Source organism: Tinamus guttatus, unplaced genomic scaffold (genome assembly GCF_059628265.1).
Source record: "Tinamus guttatus ecotype Peru unplaced genomic scaffold, ASM5962826v1 Tinamus_guttatus_pri_ptg000242l, whole genome shotgun sequence".
Classification (NCBI taxonomy): Eukaryota; Metazoa; Chordata; class Aves; order Tinamiformes; family Tinamidae; genus Tinamus; species Tinamus guttatus.
This window is the reverse complement of record NW_028288776.1, coordinates 6,278,961-6,306,387: the sequence shown is the minus strand read 5'-3', so window position 1 is coordinate 6,306,387 and position 27,427 is coordinate 6,278,961. Positions and strand designations below refer to the sequence as shown.

At 51.1% G+C, this 27,427-nt stretch overlaps 1 protein-coding gene across 3 annotated transcripts in view; it reads left to right on the top strand.

Annotated features, from left to right (window-relative positions):
• ERI3 (ERI1 exoribonuclease family member 3) overlaps positions 1-27,427 on the top strand; it is a 122,988-nt gene that overhangs the window by 38,551 nt on the left and 57,010 nt on the right. For all 3 annotated transcript variants that reach the window (XM_088526119.1, XM_088526117.1, XM_088526118.1), the window contains one exon: positions 12,966-13,038. In XM_088526119.1, the coding sequence (XP_088382245.1) occupies positions 12,966-13,038 (73 nt within the window). The remainder of the gene's footprint in view (positions 1-12,965; positions 13,039-27,427) is intronic.

Below are 27,427 nucleotides of genomic sequence, written 5' to 3'. Positions count from 1 at the left end.
GATCTTGACGGTGACATGAGGCAGGTGAAGCTGTGAGAAGAAAGCAGAGGGAAGGAGGAGGAGGGAGCAGAGATGTGCCAGCAGAGAAGCTCACCCTCTACCAGGATTTTGTCCTGCCTAGGTCTCACCAGCTTTGTTTCCTTCTACTTGAGCAGGGCTTTCCTCCCCTCTCCCCAGCACCTACGCACTGGGACACCCTTCTCATCAGCACCCCTTGATCATGTCTGTCTTTCCTGCTCCAATTTTTCCAGTTGGGTGTGAGCCAGACTCGGTCTGGTGGGTGCTTGGGCACCAGGTGGGTTCAATGTCCGTTCCTGCTCAGTCACGTTTGTCCTCCCCAAACCATGTGGAGGGAGATCACCAAGCCCTCTCCTCTGCTGGAGCTCGCTGTGAGAACTGTTACATTTTATGGACCATTTAGCTTCCCAACGGTGATCCTAATTCTTCGCAGCATGAATGTGCCATTTCTTGGTTATGAAAAGGACCCCTGAAAAGGAGCTGCCCTCTGAGTCAGTGCTGTCCATGCAATTAATTGCAGGAGGGTTTTGCTTAGACTGTGAGGTTTAATATTTCCAAAGTCTCCCCGTGCTAAGAGGGTGAGTTAATGCCCATGGCTCCCAGCGACTGCGGTGGATGACCCTTGTGCGCTGCCACGAGCAGGCAGAGGAAGAGCGATTCTCTCTGGTGTAATTCGAACTTCGAATTGCTCTGGAGGAAGTCCACTCTCTTTCTGCATAGACATCAAGGGCGCTTTAAGGGCTAGCTGGCCAGGTGTCTCGGTCTTTCATCTCAATATCCTTATATTGTGTGACACTTCAGGTGCCAAAATAGCTTCCATTCCTTGGGGGCCCAGGCGAGCTGCACGGTTACTGGGAAAGGAGTGATTACCTTTGACTGACAAGCTCGCCGAAGGATGGATTGCTGTGGTTACCCAGCAGGTGCGAGATGGATGGATGGGAGGTGGGTTAAGGGGAGGTCCTTGTCAAGCCACTGTGGTGTGTGAGAAAACAGGCAGCAAGGCTCTGTATTTCTGGTGCGAGGAAGCTGCCAAACAGCTGAATGCCAAACGCAGTGTTACTGCCCTGTGGAGCACAGCAGTGAGAGAGAGTTCACACTGACGGAGAGGAGACCGGCGTGGCTGGGTTAATGCACACGGGCGTGATACACTTAGGTGGGATCGTATCACTAGGGTGGCCTTGCCTAGGAGCGCAGGACCTAGGCAGGAGGAACTCATGAAAAGATGCAAGGAGAGAACGACAAGTCATCAGTTGCCAAAGTTTTCTGCAGTCCTGGAGCAAGCTGTTGGTTTGAGTAGCTCTAAGCACCTTGGTCTTGCATTGGATTTACAGGTAAGATGAATTTAGGAGGGGTTAGTAATTAATTCCTCTTGCTGTGACCAGGATGGGAGATGACTCTGTCTTGCCACTTCTCTTCAGAAGTTTCTTCAGAACCTGGTAAGGACTCTGGTTATGAAACCCGGGACGCAAAGAGGATCCCTGGGTGCCTGACAATTCCTTTTCTACGCTGGTTCATTCTTGCAGGCAGCCTCGGGCTGCCTGTCTCTTTGTTAAGGGAGTGACAGCAATGTGACACCGTGAAAATAATTACTAACAAATCACAGTGGTGACTGCAAACAGCTCGCTGTCTTCAGAGGCATGTCAGGGAGCATTAGAGCAGGGCCGCGGGAGCCGCGTAGCGGCTAGGGGGCTCTTTCTCTGCTCTAGGCTGAGAGGAGACGTTCAGAGACCTTTGGCACCCGCCACCCCCACGTCATTCCCTCCTTGTTGGCTTTTTCTTTCTTTCTTTCCTGACTTCCCTCCTTTGCCATCAATAATTAAGACTGTTAATTACATAGCGAGCTCGGGAAAGCTGACAGTGGTGAGACCGGGCTTCTGCCTCCCCTGGTTTCAGCAACCAGCCACAAAGCAGCAGTGGAATTTCTTTAGGACTGGCATAGGTAACACGTGCAAGTTGCATTCCCCGTCTTGTAGCACTTGCATGCTGCCCTGGGCAGTGATAAACTTTTGTCTGTGCTGCAGAGAGTTGCAGAATGGCCCTTGTCCTTGCTCTCAGGAGCCCCCCATCTCCATGAACCTGAATGCGCAGAGCATCACAGCAAGTGCAAAACTGACTGGCATCTCCAGCAGGAAATGAGGAGTGAGAGGATCTTCCAGACGAAGTAGGGATGATGGCAGTCAGCATGGCTGAAGCTCAAGGTGACTGAGGTCCTTGAGTGAATGAACAGCAGACAGGTCACAGGTGAAGAAGGCGGAGAGCAAACAGGGCAGCTGGGGAGCTGCAGCAGAGACGAGGCCCTTGAACTGCTGTGGCTGTGCTGGAGCAGGAGTTCTGCTGCAGAGCGGCATCGACAGGGCCTGTGAGGAGCTCTGAACAGGAGCAGGCCACTCGGGAGAGGGTCTGTTCAGATGGGAACCAGGTCCACACAACTGTGGCTAGCGTGGTTTTAGCTCCAGCACAGAGGGGTGGCTGGGGCAGAGCAGTGCTGGCCAGAGCAGCGCAGTCGTCTCGGCAAAACCCCTGCTCAGAGAGGCAAAGGAGGGGGCTGAAATCAGCTGTGTGTCGGAAGTGGCCTTTCCTTGCTCCATTCTGCATCTCCTTTCGGAGGGGAGGGCTGGTGGGACTTGCTTATGTTGCTATAAGGCTCCCTCCAAGGGCAGGGTCTTATAGAAATGCCGGTGGGAAAGCGGGAAGCAGCCACGGAGCACTCCTCCTCCTTGAGGAGCCTTGGGAAGGCGCTCCCGGGCAGCCTTCGCGGGGGAGCGCGCGGTGTGCCCGGTGCCCCTGCTTCGCGGTGGCGCTTGGGGCTCTGGTTAGGGACCCGCTGCGCCGTGTGGCAGCAGCCCCGTGAAGCCCCCGCGTGCTGGGCTGCACCGAGCCGCCCTCCTCCCCATTCCCTGTTCCCTGGGCACTCCAGTGATTATCCCGACTGTAAATAACGTCGTGGTCGCATCTCGCTAGGAGCAGAGCCGTGCTGCAGGGGGGAGGGCCGCTGCCGAGGGTGGCTCCGAGCAGCCCCTCTCCTCGCCTCATCCAATATTTATGCAGGGGCTGGGAGTCAGCAGCTCTGACCCGCGGGTCGGGCTGTTAAACAGCTCCCGCAGCCCCTGCATTCTAATTGCTGCACTTGTCCTTTGCTCCGGAGGCTTCGCCTCGGCTCGGGGAAGCAAACGCTAATGGCAGCCGGGGCTGGCGGGGGCTGCGCTGCCTTCCCACAGGGAAGGACGGGCTCCTTCCCCTCATGCACGTCCAGTTTGTGGCTCCCCAGAGCACCCACGCTTTAAGCAGAATAGCTGTGGGTGGTGGTGAGGTTTGTCTTTTGGCTGGCAGGGGCTTTCCTGCGGATTTAAGCTATCCAGGTGGTTCAAGGAAGCCCAAAAGATAAAGCTGGCAGCCTTTCAGTGGCTGGAGCTGCCGTGACTTTCCCCTGGCTGCTCTGCCGCTGGGCTTCATCCTACCGGGAGCTTCACAGCAGGTTTCTGTGAGTCCAGTGACCTGAGCGACCGCCCACGTCCCTCATTCTGCCTTGGAGAGTTTGGAGGTCTCCTTTGTGACTGGAAAAGGGCTGTTTAGACTGGAGACTAATGGCCTTTAAGTGACATGATTGTGTTATGTTAAGCGTCTATAGGCTCCACCATTAGGCACTAAACAGTTTATGACTCATAGCAGAGAAGCCCTTGTCCTACCGAGCTCATAAGCTAAATGGTCAGGACAGGCAAGGTATGAGAGAGGCAGCGTTTTCCTCCTGCCTCTTTCACTGCGAGTCTAAGGGAGAGCTGTGACAAAACACATCTTCAGTCCTCGGGCAGCGCCTTGCTCTTGCACGCTCCAGAGTTTCTTGGGGAAAAATACTTTCCAATGAAAAGCTGTGTAGTGGGAGGAGAAGCACATTTAATATTAGTTTAATTTTGGTGCATTTTGGTTTGTAGCTGGCTTAGACTTGCTGCAGTGTGGGTGCATTCATTGCATCAAGTGTACTCCCTTAGCCAGTAAGTAATTGCAGTTTTCTACAGCAGGGCTCTGCACATTGCCTCTTAAAACAGCTAGGATGCAGAGCTCCAGCTATTACCAGACTGGTATCCACATGAAAGACTTCATGGAGACCATATAGACAAAGGACACACTCTGTGTTTGTAATGAGACTCTGCTGCAGCATGAATCATAGCGTGATTTACATCAGGATCTCTAATCCAACACCCTGTGCAAAGCAGAGCTAACTTCAAACTTAAATCAGGTTGCTCAGGGTCTTGTCCAGGTGAGTTGTGAATGTCTGCAGGGGTGTCTGCAACCTCCCTGTTGCTGTATTACTCACGTGGTGAAGAGGTTTTTTCTTAAGTGTGATTGGAGGTTTACCTGCTGCAGCTCATGCTCATGACTTGTGCCTTTCATCTAGAGCATGCCTGGGTGGTAGATGTACATGGTATGCTAATGGTGTACACTTATTAATAAGATGCTGCATAATGTTGCATTTAGTAAGCAGCTGGACTGTCACAGCAAGCTTGTGTTAGAAATCCATTTTTAAGGTCTTTCCTTAGTGTCACGTTCCCTTGCTCCCTTGGCCTGGAAACCTTCCAGTTTCTCTTTCCTTTGGAGCATCCTGATGCATTTCTGATGTCAAAGGAAAGTCTACCCAGTCCTCCTCACTGTCCAGAAGGGCCGGTGAGAGTGTTGTCTCTACCTTCAACAATTTGCAGGACTCACTGTGGAAAAATATCCAGCTTCTGTCTGCTCCTAACCTTGGCTGAATTGTGGAGCCAGGTTTCCTGCATGGTAATTATGTAGATTTATAAAAATCAAAGGGTCCGATTCTCACCAGCAATTTGGGACAGAATTATTCCAGATTTTGTCTCACGTGCCTAGCAGCAGAATCAGGCCCAGTAAATAGAGCTATGAATCTTTTTAAGAGAAGCTGTTAAGTAGTAGCACATAGATTTATTGTAGCATCATGTGTGTGCAATTGTTGATGAACGTCTTCTCCGGGAGGCTGAATACCTGCTGTGTTACAGCCTTGCTTTTAATGTTGAGATAGCATCTCTGCCAGCATCGAGCTGACGCGCAGACGGATGCCAGCAAAAAGGGCCAGATCTCGCTTGGTGTTAAATGCCTTCATGTTTCATTAAGGTTGATGGCAGTGGAAGGCACACGGTGCTTTGCAGGACAAATGAGTGGCTCCTAGAGCCGCTTGCTCTGCGTGCTTTTGCAGCAGAATAATTTTCCCAGTGTATACATAGCTCTGGTTGGATTCTGGGGCCAGTGGACTTTTCTACTCCTGAGCTAGGTGCTTGGGGAGCACGGGTGTTGGGATTCTTCCAAATTCCTTAGTACCCAACAAAACCTAGGGAAGAATGATCCTGCTGCAGGATGTGATGGGTGGATCTGCAGGGTGGGAACTGACCCTCTCGGTGCTGCTGTGAGTCCCAGGCCTGCAGGCTTCGCCTGCTGAGCTTCCCTAGCAGCAGTCCTCCTGCTGCAGGGAGAAAGCAGTGCTGTCCAGAATGGGATTGCAGAAAAAGCAAGGAAGGTCTGAGAGCGCAGGTACCAGCCTTGCTGCTTAGGCCTGGCTTTACTGGCCTCATTACACTAATCCAATTAAAGACCGAGGGAAACCGATAACACACACTCCAGTGACTGGGTTCGTGTGGCGACTGCTTCCCTTCCTGGGCAGTTGGAGTGACCCTCGTTATCTTGTGCTTCACCACGTGTCCCCAGGCCCTGCCGACCCACTGGTGTCTCCACATGCCTTGGTGTGTGCTCCGCTCCTGCATCGTGGCTCTCTTATTACTAATGGAGCATGGATGCATTTTAGCTGCTGGTCAGCCCTCATTAATATCCGGAGATGACAGGTTGACATTTGTAAGGAAGGCTTGCATTGACCTTCATGTTGCGCATCGGTGCGGCTGCCATGAGGTGCCCTGCGCTGGATGTGTCTTCCTGCCGCCGCCTCGGGAATGCGGTCGCGTTAGCGAAGGGACCCGCTGCTCTGTGACCCTTGGCTGCTGCCAGCAGCGCAGCCGGGGTGTTCGTGTGTCTCGTGCATCCGCCTGCCCATCCCAAGGGCTGTTCCCTGCTCCGGTGAAAGGGACTGTGGGGTGCTGGGCATGTCCTGGTGAGGTGGTTACTGGTGCCCGCAGTGGTGCTGGAAGCTAAGAGAAGGGAGCCTCTTGCCAAGGCTGAGAGGAACAGGGGGTGCTGAAGCCTGTGTGGGCAGGAGGACCTGCAGGGAGGACCTGCTCCTTTCCCCATGCGCTGCTCTCAGCGGAAAGCTGGGGAGAAGACGCTGCTGTCCAGGTGTGCTCAACGCTGCCAGGCGCAGCTCTGCCCTGGACCCGTCCCAGCCGGCTCAGCGGTGACATTTATTAACGGAGGGGCTTTGAAAAGAGGCAGGCAGCTCCCGCAAAGCCGGAGCTGCTGCTCCTCTTCTTGCCAGCCCGTCTGAGGCAATGGCTGCTGGTGTTGAAATTCATTAGTGTTTCCTGACAGGCGATGGAGACTTGCTCTGTCTGTTCCCACTTCCCTGCTCTCATGTCCCCGCTTCATGCACGCTGATATTTAAAACTGATGTGCTGCTCCCGGGCTTGCTGCACTGTGACAAGTTTGGGGGTGGCTGAGAGAACTGAGAGGGCGGCAGGGAAGCAGAGAGGGGGGCGGGAGGGAGGGAGGGAGGGAGGGAGAAGGGACCTGTCTCAGGGCTTGTATGAAAGCCCAGGGCTTTGCAGAGTCTCACCAAAAGCCGTGTCTTTCCACAGCGTTGTTGCTTGGAGATTTCAAGTACAGCCACCGCGGGGCAGTTTGGCATGGGAGAGGGAAGGAGCCATGGCTGTGCTTGGCGTGCAGGAGTGCGGGCTCCTGGCGGGGCTCATGCGGTGGGAATCAAAGGGAGTGGGTTTGTCCGGTCCCTGCACGGGTCTGTGGGTTGGAACAGGACAGCAGAGAGTGACTGAAGCTTGAGCCATCCGTCCCTCACTGCGGACAGGAATGTGGTGGGATGCTGGCTGTGCACTTGCCTTCCTGCACTGTGGGCACGTGGGCAGCTTCAGTACCATCACTGCCGTAGATTCATCTTGGGTTCACCAGGTCCTCACTAACCCTCTCTTCTTTCTTGAGCAACCTCTCAGTTCCCTGTGGGGACAGGTTCTGCCTCGGAGCATGGACAGCTGCCCCACGCAGGCCTTGGCCTCAGGGATCTGCCCATCCCTCTCCAAGGCTCTCCTGGGGAAGTGTTGTGGGCCCCTCCTCTGGAGAGGAAGGCTGGGTGACTGCCCAGGCTGGAACGGCACCCGGGGTGCTGCAATTGCCGGTGGGATGGCTGAACGTGTGGGCACCAGGACTGCGCTCAGCCCCCACATGGGGGTGAGAAATTTCCCTTCTAAAGCCTTTGACTGCATAGGAAAGCTGCCTTGTTAAAACTTGAACTGCTGGTGGGAGGAGGTTGAGGGTTTTTTTGGTTTTGTTTTTTGGGTTGGGTGATTGTATCACGGGTCAGTGTGTTTTAGCGTTAGCAGGTTGCTGGTTGGTTGAGCTGTGCTGCACACCTGGACTGCTGTGCTCGTCTGGGTGCTGGACAAAGCACAGAGCTCCTGGTAGGATGAATTATTTTGGCAAAGCCCCACCAAGCCGTGTAGACCCTCTCTACAAGCTCCTGCGGCCTCAGCTCTTTGGAAGAGGGTCTTGCCTCATTGCATCCCCAGGGCATTGAACCCTGCTGCTGTGGATCAGTTTTGGCTGTCCCCTCAGCAGAGTGTGGGTTTAACTAAACCGCTTTAAATTCCTGCCTTTCCTTCAGCCGATGCAGGATTCAGTGCTGATTCATGTGGGTTTGCCTTCCGTAGCTCCCTTTCTCTGATAAAGCATCTCCTGTGCCTCAGCGTGTGGGTGTTACTCCCTTGCCAGCTTCCTGTGCTAGGAGAGGGCATCCAAGCTTGCTTCAGCTTTCCAGAGTCCCAAGAGAAATTGCTACCTCTTCATCTGTGGTAGGAGAGCGCCTGGCAGAGATCCTGCTCTCGCTCCCCACAAACGGGGACCGTTCAAGCCGCGCTTGCCTAGCGGTGCAGGGCCGGGAGGCATCTCCAGCCCTCTCCATAGGCTCCAGCCTTGCTGCTCCTGCGTGTGGCTGCATCCATGTGGCTTCCCTCAGTCCATGTCACCTTCCTCCAGCCACGGAGAGGATGTGCCTGGATTTCCAGGGCGGGAGGCTGTGGGTGCCTGTCCTCTCCTTTGTGGCCCAGTGTAGTGTGCTTGGCCAGGGCACAATTAAAATGGTCTGTATCTATTACAACACAAGATCTCTAGTGCATGCGCTTTTTTTGAAGGCTGAGACCAGGTCTATAAATATCAAGATTTAATGTCCCTTTATCTTTCCTGAAGAGGGACTTGTTCTTTTAACCGGCTCAATATCAATACACGCAGTGTGTAGAAAGTGGCCCAATTTCTTTGTCTGCCGACACTCTGAACCCAGAAGCAGATGGACATTAACCAGCTCTGATTAGTTGGGAGAATCAAGCATTAATTTTTTATACACCAGGACCACCTGAGTGACGGAAATCAATTATGGCTGCCCCTCCCCCTTCCATATTAATGTGGTTGCTCCGAGCCGAGGTGGAGGGACCTGTTGAAATGAGAAACCCCCATTTCGTAGCTTGACCCCCTAGATAATTAGGGTTAAATTGATATGCTATCGCACTGGTGACACATTTTATCTGCCTCTGTTTGTACAAGAGGATACAATAGTGGAGGAAGGACCAATTTGTGCCCTGCTCTAGCTAACCAGCCTGAGATAAAAGGTGTCACTAGTCCGATAACATTCTCGCCTCACGCTCCTTTATTGTTGCTCAATTTGCCTTTTTTTTTTTAATCCCATTCTTTCTTTCTTTCAATACCCTTGGTCATATTTTAACTCCATGCCATCGCATAATGATGCCTTGCTAAATGCGTGTGGAGATAGGCAACTCTGGCTGACAGCCTTCCCTGATAACCGAATTCCAGCCCATCCATCACTAGGCTGCTCTCCTTAACTTAAGGGAAGTGATAACTAAAGCAGGGCCGTTTATCACCGCCGAGCTGTGCGCTTCTTAGCGGCTTGGAGAGCGCCGGCTCCAGCGGCAGAAATGCAGCCATGTGACCTCGCCTCCCATTTGCATCTCGTTCATCTCTAAGGCCCATTTCCTCTGCCGCCTACGGAGCAGCAAGGCTGGCTGGAAAATGGAGCCCAGGGTGATGAAGCTCTCCGAAAATGGTGTGTAGCTGCTGACTGCAGTGCAGGGAGAGCTTGGCTGGCAGAGGGGAACCTGCTCTTGCCTGGCCCTGAGCGCTGTTCTGCAAGGCTCACTACCTGTTCTGCCTTCCTCTTGGGCTCCAAAGGGACCTGTGTTTTGGGGACCTGTGTGCTCCCATCTCCGCTGCTGGAAGGGCAGATGTTGCCAAAGCCGCATTGGGAGGCTGGAGAGTCCCACAGCCATTCCTGAGTTCCTCTGTATCAGTTGCAGGTATGGCTGAAGCAAGGTGATGGGCTGGAGGGGTGCTTGGAGAGCTGCCTTCCTTCCCAAGAGGTGAGAGCTTCCCTGTACGGGGAGGCAGGGAGACCTAGGCCTAAACTGGAAGGGTCACGGGATGTTGAGTGAAGGGGCCACTCGCTCTTTTCTCCCTTACCAGAGAGAGGGCCAAATCTGGAGTCTTTACTCAAACCTTACCCCCAGTGGTCAAGGTTAAATTCTGCCAAAGTGAGGAGCCTTGCGGCTACAAAGAGTGCGTTTGCCCACGAGCTGCTCCACTGAACGATGACCCTGGTAAATGGAGATACTTCCTTAAGGGCCTTTGCAGTTTTGTTGCCTGTGGGCAGAGCCACAGGTGTGCCCTGTTTCCTCCACCCTGGGAAAGACCTCAGAGAACCTCCTGCCTGGTCAGCAGGGCTGGGATTGTGCAGGCAAAATCCTTGGAGCTGAGAAGGAGGCCGCAGAGCTGCGTTTCCTTCCCGTGGCTGCACGGAGACCCGATCTGTGTGCGGTGAGAGCCCCCTTCCCTGCGTGTGCTCGGCGTGCTGCGCGCCCAGGGCGCACCACAGCTCTAGAACGTTCCTTCCCCGGAGATGGGCTCACGGAGGGGCTGTTTCCCACCTCCAGGAACGCACTGGTGCTTTTAAGCCCTGCTCCTGCTGCAGGGAGCCCGCCCAGGCCGTAGCACGTGGCAGATCTTCCAGCGCTTGACAGCTTCACGGGGAAGTGTTTCCGGTGCGAGCCTGGAACGAGGCGCAGGGGGGAAGGGAATGTCCTGAGGTCACCTCTCCACAGACAGTTTCTGGTGTCGTGTGGCAAAAATGGGTCATTTATTTAGTTGACATATTTATTTGGAACATTTATTTTCTCCAATTAAAGATCCCCAGTCCAGTGCCCAAGGCGCGCTCCCGTGAGTCTCAGGGTGGAAGCAGAGCCAGGCTCTCCTGATTCCTGGGCCTTCTGCTCCCACAGGGATGGAAGGGGTTTAGATGTCATTCGTTGTGCTGGGGAGGGTAGTTGTCAATTCGCTGGGCTAACAAGAATGATGCTGCACTCACTTGTCCTGGGCCCTATCTGAATGAGGTGAGACAATAAATATTTCTCTAACTGGAGCTACACAGAGACCTGTATTAATGTAGTTTATTATCGATTAAGTTATTTAAGTTGGGAGGAGATCCTCCACTTACAGTAACAAACCTTCTGTAAACTGCTGTCGTGATCCTCTCTAGCCAAATGCGATCAGTCTAAGAGGTTGAGCCGATCATATGGTGATATTAAACTGTTCATTTGTTTCAGATTCTTTTCCTTTCCTTTTCATTCTTTTCCTTTCAATCTTTTTTTTTCTTTTTTTCTTTTTGGCGCTAGTAGAAAGCAGCTTCCCTAGCGGATTAGCTTTATTAGGGCACCGGTTGGGGCTGGTGAGGTCTGTTCAGCCCGTGGATGTCTTGGGCCCACGTGTAATGGCTGCAAAATGCCTGGGTCAGGCTGGTTTTTGTGTGACAGCTTCTGTATGTGTTTGCAAGGAGTGACTCCAGGCAGTTGATTTCAGAGCGATGGGGCCAGCATCAGATGGGCCATGCCCAGGGAGGAGACCATGCTGTCATGACACATGGCTAACTGCAAATCGTCCTAGTACTGTCGGCAAGCTTGTTCTCTTGCCAGGCTTGCTCGTTGCAAAGAGATTCCTCTGGAGCTCCTGATACAAAACTCTTTGCATGACTTAAATTATCACTCCTAAATGATGCTGTGTGCTTCTGTTCAGGATCGTGCATTTGGTTTTGGCACAGAGAGTCTATTCTTTTCTTAATCTAAATAGGGCTTGCATTGAGAGCTGGCTCAGTGGGCTGCACGACTCTTGGTGTATTTCTTGACTTGCTTCCTTTTTTTCTCCACTAAAGTGGAGGTGGAACCAAAGCTGGGCTGTTCCTTGAGTACTGCAGTACCTCTCGTGTCCCTTGAGCAGCAGAACTGCTTACAGGTGCCAAGAGGTGCTGCCCTGTTCGGTGCGGGCTTGGAGCTGAGCTCAGCGCTCTGTGTGGGTGCTGCAGCTGAACCCCAGCTCAAGGCTGTGTACCTGGCTTGTGCTTGCACCTGAGCAGAGCTTTCCTGAATTGCAGCCTGGAAGCTGAATCCTGTCTGGATTATCTGTTCTTCTAGTTATCCTGAGGGGAGATTCTGCCCGGGACAGGGTCTGTGTTGGGATGTTTGACCAGGTGATGCTGGCACAACTCTTCCTTTCTTCCCTATAAGGTTTCCCTTAAAGCACCCAAACGTCCAAGGAAGTTGTGATGTAGCCACCCTCCGGTTTCAAAGGCCAGTTCCTGGGCTTGTGGCTTTTAACACACACACACACACACACACACACACACACAGACAGGTCTAATTTAGTCATTTATTTAGTTGACATATTTATTTGGGATGTTCCTTTTCTTCAGTTAAAGATCTCGTGACCAGTGCCCCAGGCTTGCTCTGCAGTACATGAACCAACAAGATCCATCAATTACTCTTGATCAGATCAAACTGGCTGGGGCAAACTCCCATAACTCCTGTCCCTGCGCTGGCTCTGTTGGAATATTGCTGCTCACCTCCCCATCTCCTGACAGAGGCACTGCACGGCTACTCTGTGAATATGCTGGGGTTCGCAACCTGGGAGGAGCAGCTTCAAAATCCTAGGCTCCTCTTGTCCCTTTGGGCAGCCCTCCTCCTTTTTCAACAGAAATTTGTTTTGTGAGCCCTGTTGTGGTTGCTTGCTGTAGGAAGGAGAGAGGTTACGTGTGTGCTGACAACTCTGAAGCTGGCTCTCTGAGCCTTGCTGAGACACCAAGCTGCACCTGGCTGCTTCAGAGCCGTGGCTGCCCTCTTCTTCCAGGCAACTGCTTGAAGAGCAACCTCTGCTTTTCAGCACCCTCCAAAAAATGGTGTTTCTGCAGCGTTGCCACTGAAAAACGGGTACATTGCCACCTTCCTTCCCTCATGTCTCACTCAGCATTTTATACATAAAAGTCAAGTGAAAAAGCAACAAGGTCTCTCAGGTAGATTACCCTATCGTGTCCACTGTCAGTCCTTGTGTCTGCCTGGTAAGTCCGAGGTGAACGGGAGGGTTTTGCAAGGAATTGTGATGGGTTAAGGACAGCCTGGATGCTCCGGTCCTGTTTGCAAGCTGGCTGCCAGGGAGGACAACGCCGCACTGCTGTAACACACAGTCCCCATTTAAACGTGCAGCCTGCAGGAAGGTGTCCGGCAGCCTGGGGTTAGCTGGATGTACCTAGGATTTCAGCCAAGTTGTGTGCTTGTGAGATTTTTTATTTTTGCCGAGAGCTGCGGATCCCTCTGATATACAGCCTGTTACAGCAGACTCCAGGGTCTGTTCTGTCTCGGCACCACATGTGCTTAATAAAACAGTTTGTGTTGTCAGGACACAGTAATTGAATCAAACCTGCTCTCTCTTCTCTCTTACAGGTTACCAGGACAATGCCAGTACTTAGGGCTGCCGGTTGCTGATTACTTCAAACAGTGGATTAATCTGAAAAAGGTACTTTTGTGCAAACTGCCATGGTCCCCATTTCCCTCTTTCCCCCCTCCCCTTTCTCTTTTCCTTTCCTCTTTAAGGAGGTGTCTAATAACTACTGCTGTTTTGCATTGAAATGAGTTATTTTCTCAGAAGCTGGACTGAGAGAGTCCTCTGGCTCCCTATTGTGTCTCCTGTAATAGAGTCTTCCTGTACCTGATGGGATGAGTTCTGCAGCTGGGGAGAATCCCATTGTGGCCGGCACAGTGCGGTGTCTCGGCACAATAGCAGGACGCTGGGAGGCCCCTCTTCAGCAAAGGCTGTGCTGTCCCTGTCTTGCTGACTCTCTGTTTTCCAGCAGTTTAAGGCTCCTGGGAGTGCAGTTCCCTTCAAACTCAACTCTGGTTGGAAAACACCTGGAAATACCCCAGGTTAAAAGCCAGCATTTCCCCTTATGCAGTGGAGAAAGGGAATGGTCTCAGCGGTACTCCCACCTGAGGAACCTGTGTTTGCTTTGCAAAAAATACTTTGCACTTTGCTGTATCTCATTTTGCCCCGCACCTTCTCTCACTGGCTGTAGAGCAGCCTGCCGTGTATCCAGCAGGTCTCCTGGCTCCATCTGCACTGAAAATTGTGGTGATGCCGTGAACGGCAAGTGGGAGCAGCAAGAAAAAACAAGCAGCAACACTGCAAGAAGTGACAATGTGGAGCCCTGGGGACTATGCACGGGAGAAACTGGGGTGGCCCTTCTGGCTAAACCTTTGTATGAGTGTGGTTCCCCTCCCCCATCCAATTTAGTGTTTTATTTGGGTTTCTGCACCTTTTCCTGGTAATTAGGGGGTCTCGGTAAGTGGAATTTGCTTATAAACAGATCTTTGTACTTGTGCGCTTTTCTTTTGTTCTTTTATTAATTTATTATTTTAAATGGAAACCCGAGCGACATGCTGAGCGGCCGCAGAAGGACAATTTGCATGATCTGTTCCGTCAAATAGGGTAGAACGTGAACGTAACAAGGGATGCTGGCAGCACATTCCCGACTGAACTTGTCAAGGGATCTTGTATTTCCCTGCTGTCAGAGCAAATCTTTTGGCTGATTGCTGGTCCTTGGTAAATGAAATCTGAAAGCACATTGGGGCATTCTGCAGTTCAGTGACCATTAATGATCGCCATTTGAAGTTCACTAAACTTCTGGTGAACGGATAGCAGCTATATAACCAGCAGGTTGATGGCTGCACAATAAGAATAATAATAATAAAAAATCCCCATATACCTTGATGTTTACTAAGAAGTAGGTTGATCCAGCCACGCTGTTCCTCTGGGCCCCAGGATGAATAACTTAAGGCTCTTTCCTGTAGTTCTTGGATTTAGCATGTTAGGAGCTGGGATTCGTCATGATACAGTTAGACAGGCAGGCAAGGGGCTGGTCTTCAAGGCAGATATTTGTGTGTGGTGCTTTGACAACTGGTGTGGGATTGAGTTGAGGGCTGGGGAGCATCAGTGAAGCACCAAGGACCGAAGTGGGAAGAGGAGGAGACCTCTCGCGCCCTGTGAGGAGGAGCTGCCTCCCTTGGGTGAGGAGCTTTCCCTGCCACTTGCTGCCTGCTGTGTGTGGGTGCTGGTGGGAGAGATGCCCGTGTGTTTTTTATGAGAGAGGATTTCCAGCCTAGATGAATAATTCTGAGCAGTGAGACCTAGGGAGGTCTCAGTCCCTCTCGACTTTGGATCTTCTAGTATGAAACAAATAAGAATGGGCAGGTAAAGAGCCCTCTTGTTCTTCCCATCATAGCTCAGGCATCCCCTTTCCCCTTCGCTCTGGCAAATTCCGTGTTTAGAAATACCTCCCAGGTTGAGTCTGCCTCTGACTTGATCCGTGAAGGTGTTAGGATCTGTGTGAAACTGCTAGTTCCTGGATCATGGCTATTGGCAGAGGCATGGATTGTTCTGATGTAAGAAAATAATTTATATTTAAATGGCATATCTGATGAGAGCCATTTCCTGCAGAATAGTAGCCCTATCAATGAGTGGGACTGACAGGATCGTTCCTACACAGTGAAGTGTTGGCGGCGGGGAGGAGACTTGTGTTTGGACACTGTGTAGTGCATCAGTAGCAAGATATGTTCCAGATTCCCTTTCCACGTGCTTAGCCCTTAGCTCCCCGTTTTTTTATATATCTTACGTAATTTAAAGAAACTGTTCTTATCTGTACTGCGTCTGCTAGGGAGCCTCTAGAGCTAAGTAGTCCCTGGAGATGATGTGAGAGCTGTTCTCAGGCTTCCTTGTCCCCTCGTCACGTCTGTGTTGCAGGAACGGCACAGACAAGCACCCTGTGTCCTCAACCTCTTGCTGAGTTTCCACAACTTGCCTTCTGGGCTGAATGCAAGAATCACAGGTTCCTGCTGGCCACCACTCCTGGGTTGCCCTGGAAAACCCTTTTGGATTGATGTGGTGGTGGGAGGGATCTCCACACCTGACTCGGTTGCTCTGGGTGCTGATGGTGGTCACCAATATCTTGGGATCTGTGAAGAAGCCTCCCAGGGATGACGAGAGGATAAAATGCATTTGGCAGAGTTTGTGGAAGTTTTACCTTGCCCATGCCCCCGCCTGCTAATGCAGCCTTTCCATCAAGCCTGACTGGTGCTTGCTGACATTTTTAATGTCACTGAGCGATCTTGTATCTCTAGTGAACTGTCAGCACAGAGCTGTCTTGGGGCAGGGAGTTTATCATGTTCTTCACTTCGATTAGCTGAGCATCCTGGGAGGGCTTCGCAGCGCGGAGGAAGCTGGATTTGAACGTGGCAGCATCTCAGATATCCCCCTAAACCATCTCAATAGAGAGTCCCCATCCTGTCTGCCACTTTGCCTTGTGTGGCTGTAGGGTTAGGGCTGAGGTGCAGGACCTGAGCTGTGTGCTCTTTGCTGCATGCTCAGCACTGAAATAGCAGAGTGCTTCATGCCAGGAGTGAGGGGCAGCAGTGGAGCAAAGCGTGCAGAAAGCAAGCGGCTGTGAGCAGCATTTAGGAGGATAAGAAAGCTGCTGCAACTAACAAGCTAGAACCGAGCTAGTGCCCCGCGAGTATTGCCAGGTAGCCTGGGTAAAATCCTTAGTGCTTATTCTAACACAAACATCAGCTCTTGTTCATGCTTCCTTTGCTCTTTCGGGAGCTCTGTGGTTTATCTTTCCAGCTCCTGCTTGGATTAGCGATGGAATCGGTGAAGCTGAATGTCCTCTCCCTGACGAGCTCCTCGCAGGGGCGTTAGGGCCGCGCTGTGTTGGGCTGAGGTGGCGTCTCCCGAGGCCGCCGGGCAGCCCGGAGCGTGGGAGCGAAGCACGGTGGGCTCTGGGGGCACCAGCCCTGCCGTGTTCGCAAGCACGTCACAGAGCCGGGCGTCGCGTGTTGGAGGGAGGAGTAACTGAGTGGAAGAAGGGGGATGTAGGTAGATTTTGGCACCAGGGTCTCTTATGATTCATTTGTGCAAGAAAAACATTAGAAAGATGATGAAGGTGAAGGTATCAAAATGGCCAAAGCAAAGGTCTGTTTAGCGAAGATCCCTTTTCTGCAGAGGCCAGTGGCAGGTGTTTGAAGGGTGTAACAGATCAGGGTTGGAGTCGGCATTCTCAGTTATAGGTTCCCAGCAATCCTCTCTCCAAGGGATTTGGCCTGGATGCTGCCTCTGGGCCACTGGGTCTAGCACCCACCATGTTTACGATGTTTACCGGAAACTTGTTAGTCCTGTTTGGATCTGTTCATCCTTTGGTTTTTACAACGCCCTACAGCAATGAGTTTTGCCATTATACATTAATTTTACTCTCTTTGTGCGTGTGTTGTGTGAAGAAGCCCTTTTGTTTCTTTTAAACCTACGGTCTGATCGTTTTCGTGGGCCTAGATCTTGTGCTGTGAGAAAAAGCAAGTAAATGTTCCCACTCTCCTGTGCTATTCTTGATTTCATAGATCTCGGTCAGCTCTTGCTTAGGTGTCTCTTTTGCAGTGCAGCCTGGCTGCTGGGTGAGGGTGGGAGCAAAAGGGCTTTGCCAGTCCTGCCGCTCTAGAACTAGGTTGCAGAAGCTGTTCCATTTTAACACTACATCTGCCACCCTTATCTTCAGCTTCTTCTCTGGACAATATAAGGTGTTTTATGTGACCAGTAGAAGTGCTTTATTCCTTCATTTTAAGAGATATTATATTTACTTTTTTTAAAAAGATAATCCCCCTTTGAGCCTCCAGAGCTGTCCTAGAGCTGCCCGTTTCCCAGGACAGCTGTCCTTATTCCCATTTTATTCCCATTCCCGGTAGCTTTTATTCCTGTTCCCAGTAGGCAGCCTGACCTTACATACACTAATAGTGGGTGCTTCCGAAGAGACAGGCAGCTATTCCAAGATTGCTCCCCTCCTAAAGTCCAGGAAGGTTTGTTATTCTCCTCTGCAGCATGAATGCCTTTCTCTCAAGGTTAGGTTTGGCTTGCTCTAATGAAGATGAAGGTTTTTGCTCGATTCATGCAGGGGCTGTAATATGTTCTGGATAGAAGTGGCAGTTACAGGTGACCATGTAGCAGGTGCCATTGCAGTGCGAGGTAGGAGGTTGCTGTGTCTGACTGACACCCCTGAGCTTCTCTGGAGGGTTTCTGTCACCTTGCCCTGGTGTAGCTGGCCCAGTGCTTTTGCATCTCCTGGGTTGCATGTGTAGTTGCTCCTGATCCGGTCACTTTACAGGGAGCGGGTGCTGGAAAAAGCTTCAACAGAGACTAGGGATAAGGAGTGCAAATGGGCATAGATATATCAGGAGAGGGGAAAAGTTTAAGAGGGTTTTATCTCATATGGTCCTCGCTGGCTGACACAGTGTTGTTTTCCGCCTCACAGTGTGATTGCAGCTGTGCACTCCTGCTTTGCCCTCTTTAAGTCCCCCAGCCAACCATCCGAGGGAGGGAAAGTGATCCTGACAATCACCATTCATAAAATAATGGAACAACTATTTGGAAAAGAAGCTGTTCTGTGTAGTGATTGGCACATGAAAGGCAAGTGTTGAATGAGCCTGGTGGGTGAATGGATCTGTCCTCCTGGAGGCATCACGAAGCAGAAGTGACAAAGCCTGGGGGAGCACAATGTGGCTGTGCTGGGGGAGGCCTTTTCCAGGCCCAGCTTTTATTGATTGCTGGGTATTCATAGCCTGCAAGCAAACTGTTAATACATATGCACAAATGTTTTAAGGTCACCTACTCATTTTGTGAAATAAGACGGAGGAGGCATGTAATGGGATGTTTTTGTTAATATTTGGCAACTAGAAACAAACACATCCTAAACAAATAAAGATTTGCTAACAGCTTTTTGTCTCTCCTCTGAATTAACAATTCTTTCTGCCTTTGGTATGGGAAGAGGGGAGCAGTTCTCAGGCACTTTGTGTAGCAAGTGTCTCAAGTGCTTTGCACAAAGAACATGGAAATGGATGCAACTGAGAAATGGTTTGGGTTTTTTTGGCTGGGTTTCCTGAAAGTTGCTTTCATGAGGTCTAAGCTCTCAAGGACTTACTGTGATTGCTCTCAGTGACTCACTTTATTCATTTATTGGCTATAGAGATGCTGCAGTGGATTGTATGGTCGGATGACTGAAAAGGGCTCCTCAGGCAGTGCTTCGCAGTCCCAGCGTTAAGCGCAGGAGTAGATGTGGCCACTTAACTGCAGACAGATGCTTATGAGCTTGTCGGATCACGGACACCCTGTCACCTCCTTGTTGCCCAAGCTGTGCGGGGAGCCCTCCCTGGGCTCCTTGTCCTGGCTCTGCAGCTCTTGGCCTTGGGCAGTCTCTCCGGGAACGTAGGAGTAAGAGAGGATTGTGAAAGGAAACAGAAGGAGAAACAACCCTAGGGTTAAGGGGGGAACAACTGGCTTTTCCTCATAGATTAGGAAAGAAAAGTGTATATGCAATGACATTGGCTTATGACTGGAAAAACAAATGGAATAATTGCTTGTAGGAGCATAATAACAGTGATCAATAAATACTTTTGTGCTGTGTTTATGGAAAGGCAGAGGATGTTGCATGACTGTGAAATGTTTTCTTGTTGCAACATTATTTTGTGATGAAGTGACAGCTTTATGTTGGCATTCTGCAGAGCTGGCTTACAGGAGTTTTAAAAGAGCCAGATAAGAAGGCCTGGACGCTAATGTTGCTTTTAATAAGTCTTTGAACATGGGGGAAGTTCTAGAGGACTGGAAGAAAGCTAATGTTGTACCAGTAATTTAGAAGGGCAAATGGGATGACCGATGAAGTAATTATAGCCCTATCAGCTTGACATTAATTCTGGGCAAAGTAATGAAAAGCCAGATATCATAGTTGATTAATAAAGAATGAAAAGAGGGTAATATAATGCCAATCAATGTGAATTTATGGAAACTAGATCTTTTTCAAACTAACTTGATATTTTTTTTTATGAGACTACATGTTTGGTTGATAAAGGTAACCATGTCAATGTAATATACTTGTGGAAGGCATTTGACTTGGTACCTTATGACATTTTGATTAAGAAACAAGAGTGATACAAAATCAACATGGCACACATTACATTGATTAAGAACGAGCAAACTGACAGCTCCTAGCATTTAATTGTAAACGGGTAATCATCATGGAGTGCATGTCTTCCTGGTGGGGTCCCATGGGGATCTATTTCTCAGATCTCTTGTATTTAGCACTTTTATCAATGCCCTGAAAGAAAACATAAAAATCATTTTTGATAAAGTGTGCAGATACTGCACCCAGGAGGCTGTTGCTGTTGGATTTATAAACAGGGAAGAGTGAGTGGGAGCAGAGGGGCTGGATCATCTCTTTGTTTGGGTCCAGGTTGACCTGTGTGGGATCCTATCCCTCTCTGGAGTCTGTGCATCCCAATGGATTCCGGAAACCTGGAGGCTGTTGACTAGAACTGTGAAGATCAACCAGAGCACTCACCATACAGTAAAGAAGACCCTGGGTGCTGCTTGTATTACCAGAGAGAAGGGTAAGGTGACGTGGCTGTAGCCCTCCACTCTCCAAATGGAGAGCCAAGGTGCCGGGAGCAGCTCCTGTAGTCCAGCCGGGAGGAGCACAAGCGGCTCTGGGCACTGGAAGCCGAAGCGAGAGAGTTCAGGTGCGGGTTTTACAGTGAGGGTCATTAACCAACGGAGCAACTTACCGCGGGCTGTGGCGGCTTCCCAAGCTCCGCACGGAAGGTTTTTCCTGGAAAGATCAGCTCTGCTTCAAGCAGCGATTGATCTGGGGCGGGCTGGGGCCTGTGCGGAAGGTCGGGGCAGCCGCTGGCGGCGGCGCCTCCTCGCGCCGTCATCGCCTTTGCGCGTGGCTCGTCCCTCACGGTGACACCGCGGCCCTGAGCCTCGGGGCTGGGGTGGCCTCCCCAGGGCCGCCGGGCAGCCCTCGCGCTGCCCCAGCCTCGCACGGCTTCTCCTTTAAATCTGTCGCGCAGCTGTCTGAACTCTGAGATTTCTTTCACTCTCTCCCTCGCCTTGTTAACATGTGTTGCCTTTGGGGTAATCAGGGAAAAAATATTATGTCCTTTTACAATTACCGGGTTTTGGAATATTAAAATGTCTCTCTGCATCGGCAGTGTTATTTTGATTGGTATTCTAACCTTTGACTAGCCCATAAAGCGAGCCGCTCTTCAAGCCAATATTGCAGGACTGAAATTTAATTCCGAAATGATTCCAGATAATAGGGAGACAGATAATATATGCATGAAGGATATTATGTTTGGACTAAATGCAGCAGGGCCAGGGCTTGGGAGTTGAATAATAGCCCAGAGTGAGTTATAATCTGTGGGACAGAAATACCTTACTGTCAGGGCCAGGAGAGGAACTCTTAAATCAAAGGGAGGGAGAAGAGGAGGGAGTCGAGAATAGTTATCTGAAAGGGAGAGGGCATCCAGGAGAGGCCTTAAAGGAGCAGCCTGCTTTGTCCCGCTGCAGAGGGACATTTCCTGCCTTTGTTATTTAACAAGAAGTGCTGAGTAAAAATGTATTTCCAAGGAAGAAGCCAAAACCCAAAAGCAAGGAGTTGTGCTGGGAGGAGAGGGTGAGAGTCAGCTGTAAGGCAAGTTCTTGACTGTGTTTTCCCTTTCTTGCTCCTGAGTTCATTCCAAGGATACATGGTAGGAGCCAGTCCATCAAACTTCTTTGCCTCTGGTTCTCCAAAAGTTATAACCAGATAAGTCGAGGGGTTGTTGATGCATCCGCTTCACAACACATGCGAAGCAGGGAGCTTGGGTAAAGCAGGGAGCAGGGAGCTCCTCGTATCTGTGTTCACATAAAGAGAAGCCCAGCATTTTGGTTGTGTGCCCAGTTGCTCAGGCCTTTGCTTTCCCTCCTCAGCCTGGGGATCACTGGTAAGTAAGCAAGGTTGTCCCTGTCAGTCAGGCTGTCTAGTGCCTGCCAGGGAGCTAAGCCCCCTTCCTCTGCATTTAAAGGATGGGAAGCTCCCTGTAGGAGCATGAAAATGGACCCCATGTAGCTCTCCAGGGCAAGGATGAGGAGTTAATCAGATTTGCTAGTCTTGGGGATTAAAATGTTAGCTGGTTTAGTCCTTGTTGTCCTAGAGAGCGGCACGGCTGCAAGAGGAAGAGCCCCTGCGGCCACGGCTGCCGTCCCGCAGAGCGGCTCTGCCACGGGCTGTCCCGTCTGCAGCGGCTCCTGTCATGTCCTGGCCTCCCAGGACGGGCAGTTCCTCCTGCACGGCTGCCCAGCAGCTCTGCAGCAGCAACCTGCTCCCGTGCTCCTTCCTCCCTGCTGCGGGGGCAGCCGTGCTGCCCATCAGCTGCCGGCAAATGCCGTGCCAATATGTGGAAATAGCTTTTGGTGTGAGGTTTTCCCGGTGTGTTGTGCTGAGCTTGAGGCAGTATCCTGCTGAAAGGTGTAGGACTTTGCTGCTGTCTCATTTCCAAAGTGTTTGCTGCTGGTGTTTTTGCTGGAAAGTGGAGGTAGGCAGCTTCTGCCCCATTCAAACAGAGGCTTCCCCTGCCTCGGCTTCACTTCTCATAGGCTTGGGGTAAAGCAGAGTTAAAGAGGTGCTGAACTGGGAGATGGGAGATACTATCGTGGAGTTTGTATATTAATAACTTGCAGTGCTTCACACTCATTAAATTAATTAATTAAATCTCTGAGAGCCCCAAGGCTTCTAAGTAAGTTGATTTCAGAACTGAGATTAAACATCTCCTGCCTCCCTTCCCCAATGCTGGCACAGCATTTCTGGCTTCATCCCACCTTTTGCTCTTACCACTTGCAGCTTTCCCTCACGGAGCTTTTTTGCCTGCGCTCTGGGCACTGCTTCTGCTGCAGTGGTTGGGTGCGAAGCAGCTGCAGATACCGTGTGCCTTGCTTTGGGCAACAGCCCATCTCCTGCCCTCACTGCTGCTGTTTCATGGCCCACTGGGGAGAGAGCTACTGCTCGCCCCGCCAGGTATCTCTCAGTAGTTCCTTTCCCCACTTCTCAAGGTGCCACAGACTGAGACCATCCTGCTCCTTGTGTGGTCCTGTGTTAATGTTGCTGCCTGGCTCTAAAGGCCATCATAGCTCCCGAGCAAGAGACCATCCTGACACATCCCGAGCTGCAGCCGTTCCCGACAGCCTCGGCTCCCGTTCAGTTCACAGCGTTGCCCTTCTGGATGCTGTTAGATATGGAGGTAAAATGTTGCTTTGCTGACAAAATGCACCTTCCCCTTGGTCTACTGCGGCAATATCATGCTGAAAAGGCTGGTGGTGACATTGCTGGGTGCTTTCTGAGGCATCGTGTCCCACACATGATTATGCAGGTCTCACTCATGGCCGGTGGATCAGCTCAGCATGTTTCACCTTTCTTTGAGACAACGTATTTTAGCATTTCTGCATTGTCCTCAATATACCTTAATGCCACCAACATCCACGAAGGTGCACAGGACAAGAAGTGCAGCTGAGTTGTTCTGTGCTAGTTGCGGTGGTCAGCATCTCCAGCGGGTTTTGGTGATAGTGACGAAATCCTGAAAGACTGTCAGCTCTCCAGTGACCTTGTCCTGAGAGCTTTGAGAGATCCTGTCTGGATGGTGGTGGCTGACGTGGAGATGCAGCCCAGGATTCAGTCCGTACAGCTCAGGCCATGCTGTGTCCCAGGTCAGGGAAGCAGGGGCCTTTCGGCGGGTGTCGTTCTCACATTAGCTCTGTCTGGTGACAACGTTGCTGCTTTTTTCATGCCTCCTATTTTGGCCCTTGCTCTTCCCCCATCCTGCCCCGTACTTGGTACTTGGGGCTGTTTGCTTCAGTAGTTGCATCTGAATCTCTGCAGCCTGAAACGAGCAGCAATTTTTTGCACTGCTGGCACTGCTGCGGTGGGTCTCGGGATGGAGCATTAGGGGCTGCACACATCTTTTGTTGCATTTTTAATGCTGCAAAATGAGATGCGATGTCTTGGAGGAACGTTAGAGTAAACAGTGTTTTCCTTAATAATTACAGAGGTGAGAGAAGATGGAAGAATAAATAAACCCCCTTCTTTCCCCTTAGGAAAGCAGTGGGTCGTGTTTAGTGGAGGCAGTGGCGTTGTCTCATTGGGAGGCTGCGTGGCTGCCGCCACGTTAACACTGTGGGCTCCCTTCTGGGCCACTGGATCATTTCTCAAATGATTTGTTGCAGGAAATTGGAAGCGACAGGTGTGGGATTTTTATATCTTTAAACAAACCCTGGATACTGACTGTGTGGTCATTCGCCAGCTTCAGGACAGCCTCCTCTGCGCGCGCTCCGGCCGTCGTAACCTTTGCCAGCCCGGCTGTGATTGATGCTATTAATATTTTAGAGATCGTTTGGGATGTGCGTGTCGCCGGTGCTCCTCGCTCGGGGAGGAGCCGTCCTGCGTGGATGCCTGCAGCAGCGGGAGGAGGGCGCTTGCTGGCTGCCCCTGCCTTTCGTGGGAGGCAGGACCGCATGTTGGCAGAGCCACGGGGACTCGTAGTAGCTCCAAGCTGCTTGCAAGCCTCAAGCAGGTCCCTACTGGCCTCTGCTATAGGTGATGGTCTTTGGGTCTCCCTAGGACGTTCGCTTCTGTCCTTGTCTTGTGGCAAAGGGGCTGGCTTCCCTCTGGACGTTGTTGCTGCTTACTGCGTTTGGCCAAGGTCTTTGCGTTGGAGAGGTGGCCCCATGCGTCTGCATAGCCCTGCCAGCCCCTGGAGCTGGCCTCAACGGAGCTGCCAAGCCCAAGAACAGCTCCCCATCTCTTCTGTGTCTGTGGCCTCCCTTTGCCATGTGTGATTTGGCCCCACCGAGTTGCATCTGCTGCATCTTTGCTCGCAGGGTCTGCCTTTAGCTCTGGTTGCAGAGTTCGTGCACGCCTTTGTGGCCCCTGTGCCCCTCAAGAGGATGATCGAAGCCCCTCTGCAGCACCAGGATGCAGGATCAGCCGCGGGTGCGGGGCCACCGTGCACGAGCTGGTGCTCATCCCTCCTCACCTCACACACGTCCCAGCGCTGCGGGTGGCACTGGGGCTCGGTGAGCGGCCTGCTGGCTGGCGCGTGCCCAGCCCTCCCACAGCCCCCGAGGAAGCCGCGGGAGCAGGGACGGGGCCTCCGCCAGGTCCAGGAGACAGGGCGAAGCCACCGAATCCCAGGCTGTGTTTGCTCTGCCTAATTATCAAAAGTGCGAGTTTGTTCTGCTAGGTGCACATTATGCCTTTATTGTGGTGTAATTATGCCAGCTGCCTATGCTTAGTGTCATAAAAAGGAATAAAATGCCCATTACCCGCCTAAAGAATTCTTCTTGTGCTTTTTTTTTCATTATTTTTATTGCTCTGGAGTACACAGCGGGGATATCTTTGATCGGCAGTTCTTCATGCAAAATAGCGAGTGAAATACCGTGCGTTTCGGAGGGCTCCTGCAGCCAGCAGCCTGCGGAGGCAGCCGGTCCTGCCAGCCTCACCTGGCGCCGCCGCCGCTGCTCAATGCCAGCCGGTCTGGCGGGCAGCGCGGTGAAGCCACCACGTTCCCTTTCCCCGGTGGGGACCCGGCCGCTTTCCGACGGGGATCAGCAATATTTCCCTGCTGTCTTCCGGATCCAGGCTCCTTGCTGGTGCCACGGTGCCCAGAGGTCCCCTGGCAAGTCAGTGGGTTGAGCCTTGCCTCCCAGCCAAACCATGGCCTCTATAGTTGTCTGATTTAGGGTTTCTTGGAGCATCTATATACCTGGGGAGGTGGTGGTAGGAGACCCCCTTGAGGAGCTTGGTCTTCTCTTGAAGAGTTGAGATTCTGTGCAAACATCCACTGTTGAAGTACATGTTCCTTCCAGGGAAGATCGGTGGAAGATTTTCTTTGTGTGCATGTAAATGCTAGGGGCGTTTGGTGACTTTCCTTGAATAATATTTTATGGAAATGTATAAAACCCCAAATGGAAACCCTACATTTTGGAGACTGTTAAAACCTGCCTCTCTTGTCCTTTGCTTTCTCTAGAGGTTTTAGTCTCAAATTGCAAACGGACTTTGTTAACCTCATTAGGAGCAGGCTATCGACAGCTCCTAAATCTACAGTTTCGGGGCACGGTAAATCTGTTGCTTTAGTGGGTTTATTTCTCGATAGGGTGACGCTTTCGGCACATCCCTGGCTCCCATGGCCTGCCCGTACCACGGACACCTTGCGCCAGGCTCCTTTCGGTCCCTCTGCTTATTTTTCAGGCCAGGCGTTCCTTGAAGTGGCCTTCACAGCTTTGCACCCTGCCGGCCCCCGCCGACGTCATTGCATATGCACCCGCCGTCCGCCCCGGCGGCGCGGGCCCGGGGGCTGCTGATACCAATCATTGATTAAGGGGGTAATTGCCCTGAAAATTCAGATTGATCAAAAGGCAGAAATGATAACTTGTGTAGCTGTGTTTAAAACCACGTCCTGTCAATAGGGGAGAGGGAGGCGTCATGAGCAGAGAGCAGGGAGAATGGGCTGTGCGAGGGTGCGTGCGAGGAGGGGGAGCCATTCTTCCTCGGGGTCCCCATCAGGATGTTTCTTGTCACTGACGCTGGGCTATTGGAGATTCAATCACTTTTATCTTCCCCTCTCTCTCAATCCAAATGCCTTTTCATATTAGAAAATTAGAATCAGCTCTGCTCATGCAAGATTTATTAGCTCTGCTGAGCAATACCACAGAAGAGTAAATGATGTCGCATTTCAGGGGCTTTTTACACATTATGACCAAACTTGCGGCTTCTTAAGTATTCTTCCTTGGAGCCACTGCAGGGTGTGAAAGGGGTGGAGAGACAAACTTCTCTTTGGAAATAGTTCTACCCCAGTCTAGGTGTCTCCTCTTTACTGTTTGAATGATGGCATTTGGGTGTTAATATTTTTTTTCCCTTCAGGCCCAGTTTCTCTGCTTATTGCTTTGGAAATCGAAGTATAAGAATTGAGCATGTCTTTCACATTTTTTTCTTAGTCTCCTTTGCAGAACCACTTTTCAGCACTGAAATGTGTATGTTCAGAGCACTGCTTCTGGCTAGCGGTCATTTACATCTGCTGAACGACAAATTCTGTTTCCTGGTCTAGTCTTTTCCCTCATGTTTTGCACTGGGTGGCTCCCTTCTGACCCTGTGTCTTAAATTACTCACATTTTATGTAATGCTGTTCCTTCAGTGTTTAGCCCCTAAATGCTATAGCTCTTTAAAATCTTGAATGCATTTAGGCACACAGTGCTCAGTAAGTATTATGTGGGGGAAACTGAGGCGTGGATCAGTTGTATGATTTTCCTGTGAGTCTGTAGCAGAGACTGGAATAGGAACTACGTCCTGCTTTGGTCCAGGGCTCCAAGCACAGGGCTTGATCATGAAGCTTTTGATTTTCAAATTGCTTTGCAGGCACTAAATCCTTGCAACATCCTTGTGGACCGGCTGTGCTGAAAGGTCACTCAGCCCATACAGGTCAGAGTGATCAGCTGGTGGGAGTCCCCGCCTGAGATGCTATTCAAAATCTTTCTCTCCCTCAAAAATTAAGGCCTTTGAGATTCCCTGTATTTCACTGACTATGTACAAATGCCTGGTGTTCTGCAGCACTCTTGCACCCTCATGCTGGACTTTGTGCATGTAGCCTATGCAGAAATACTGGCTCTTGTCAGAAGAAACACTGATTTGCCACCAGTTCAGTTTTGGGCTATTCTCAAAGGAAGAAAATTTTTCTTGAGCCACCATTATTTAGCACCATGTAGGGACACTAATGTGACTTCTGAGTGACTCGCACCAAAAACGTGGAATAGCAGAAGCAGAAATCAAGCTGTAGAAGGGAATAGCCTCCTCACAACTTCATCTGCTGACACAGCAGTGCCCAGGGAGCCTGCAAAACTGCTCTTCTGTCTATATTTTTGCCTACTTATATCTGACTTTTCCTCCATGTGGTTGCACTGGTGTCAAGTGGAGGAGAGATCGGGGCAGCCCAGTGGAAAGGCCTTTCTGTTG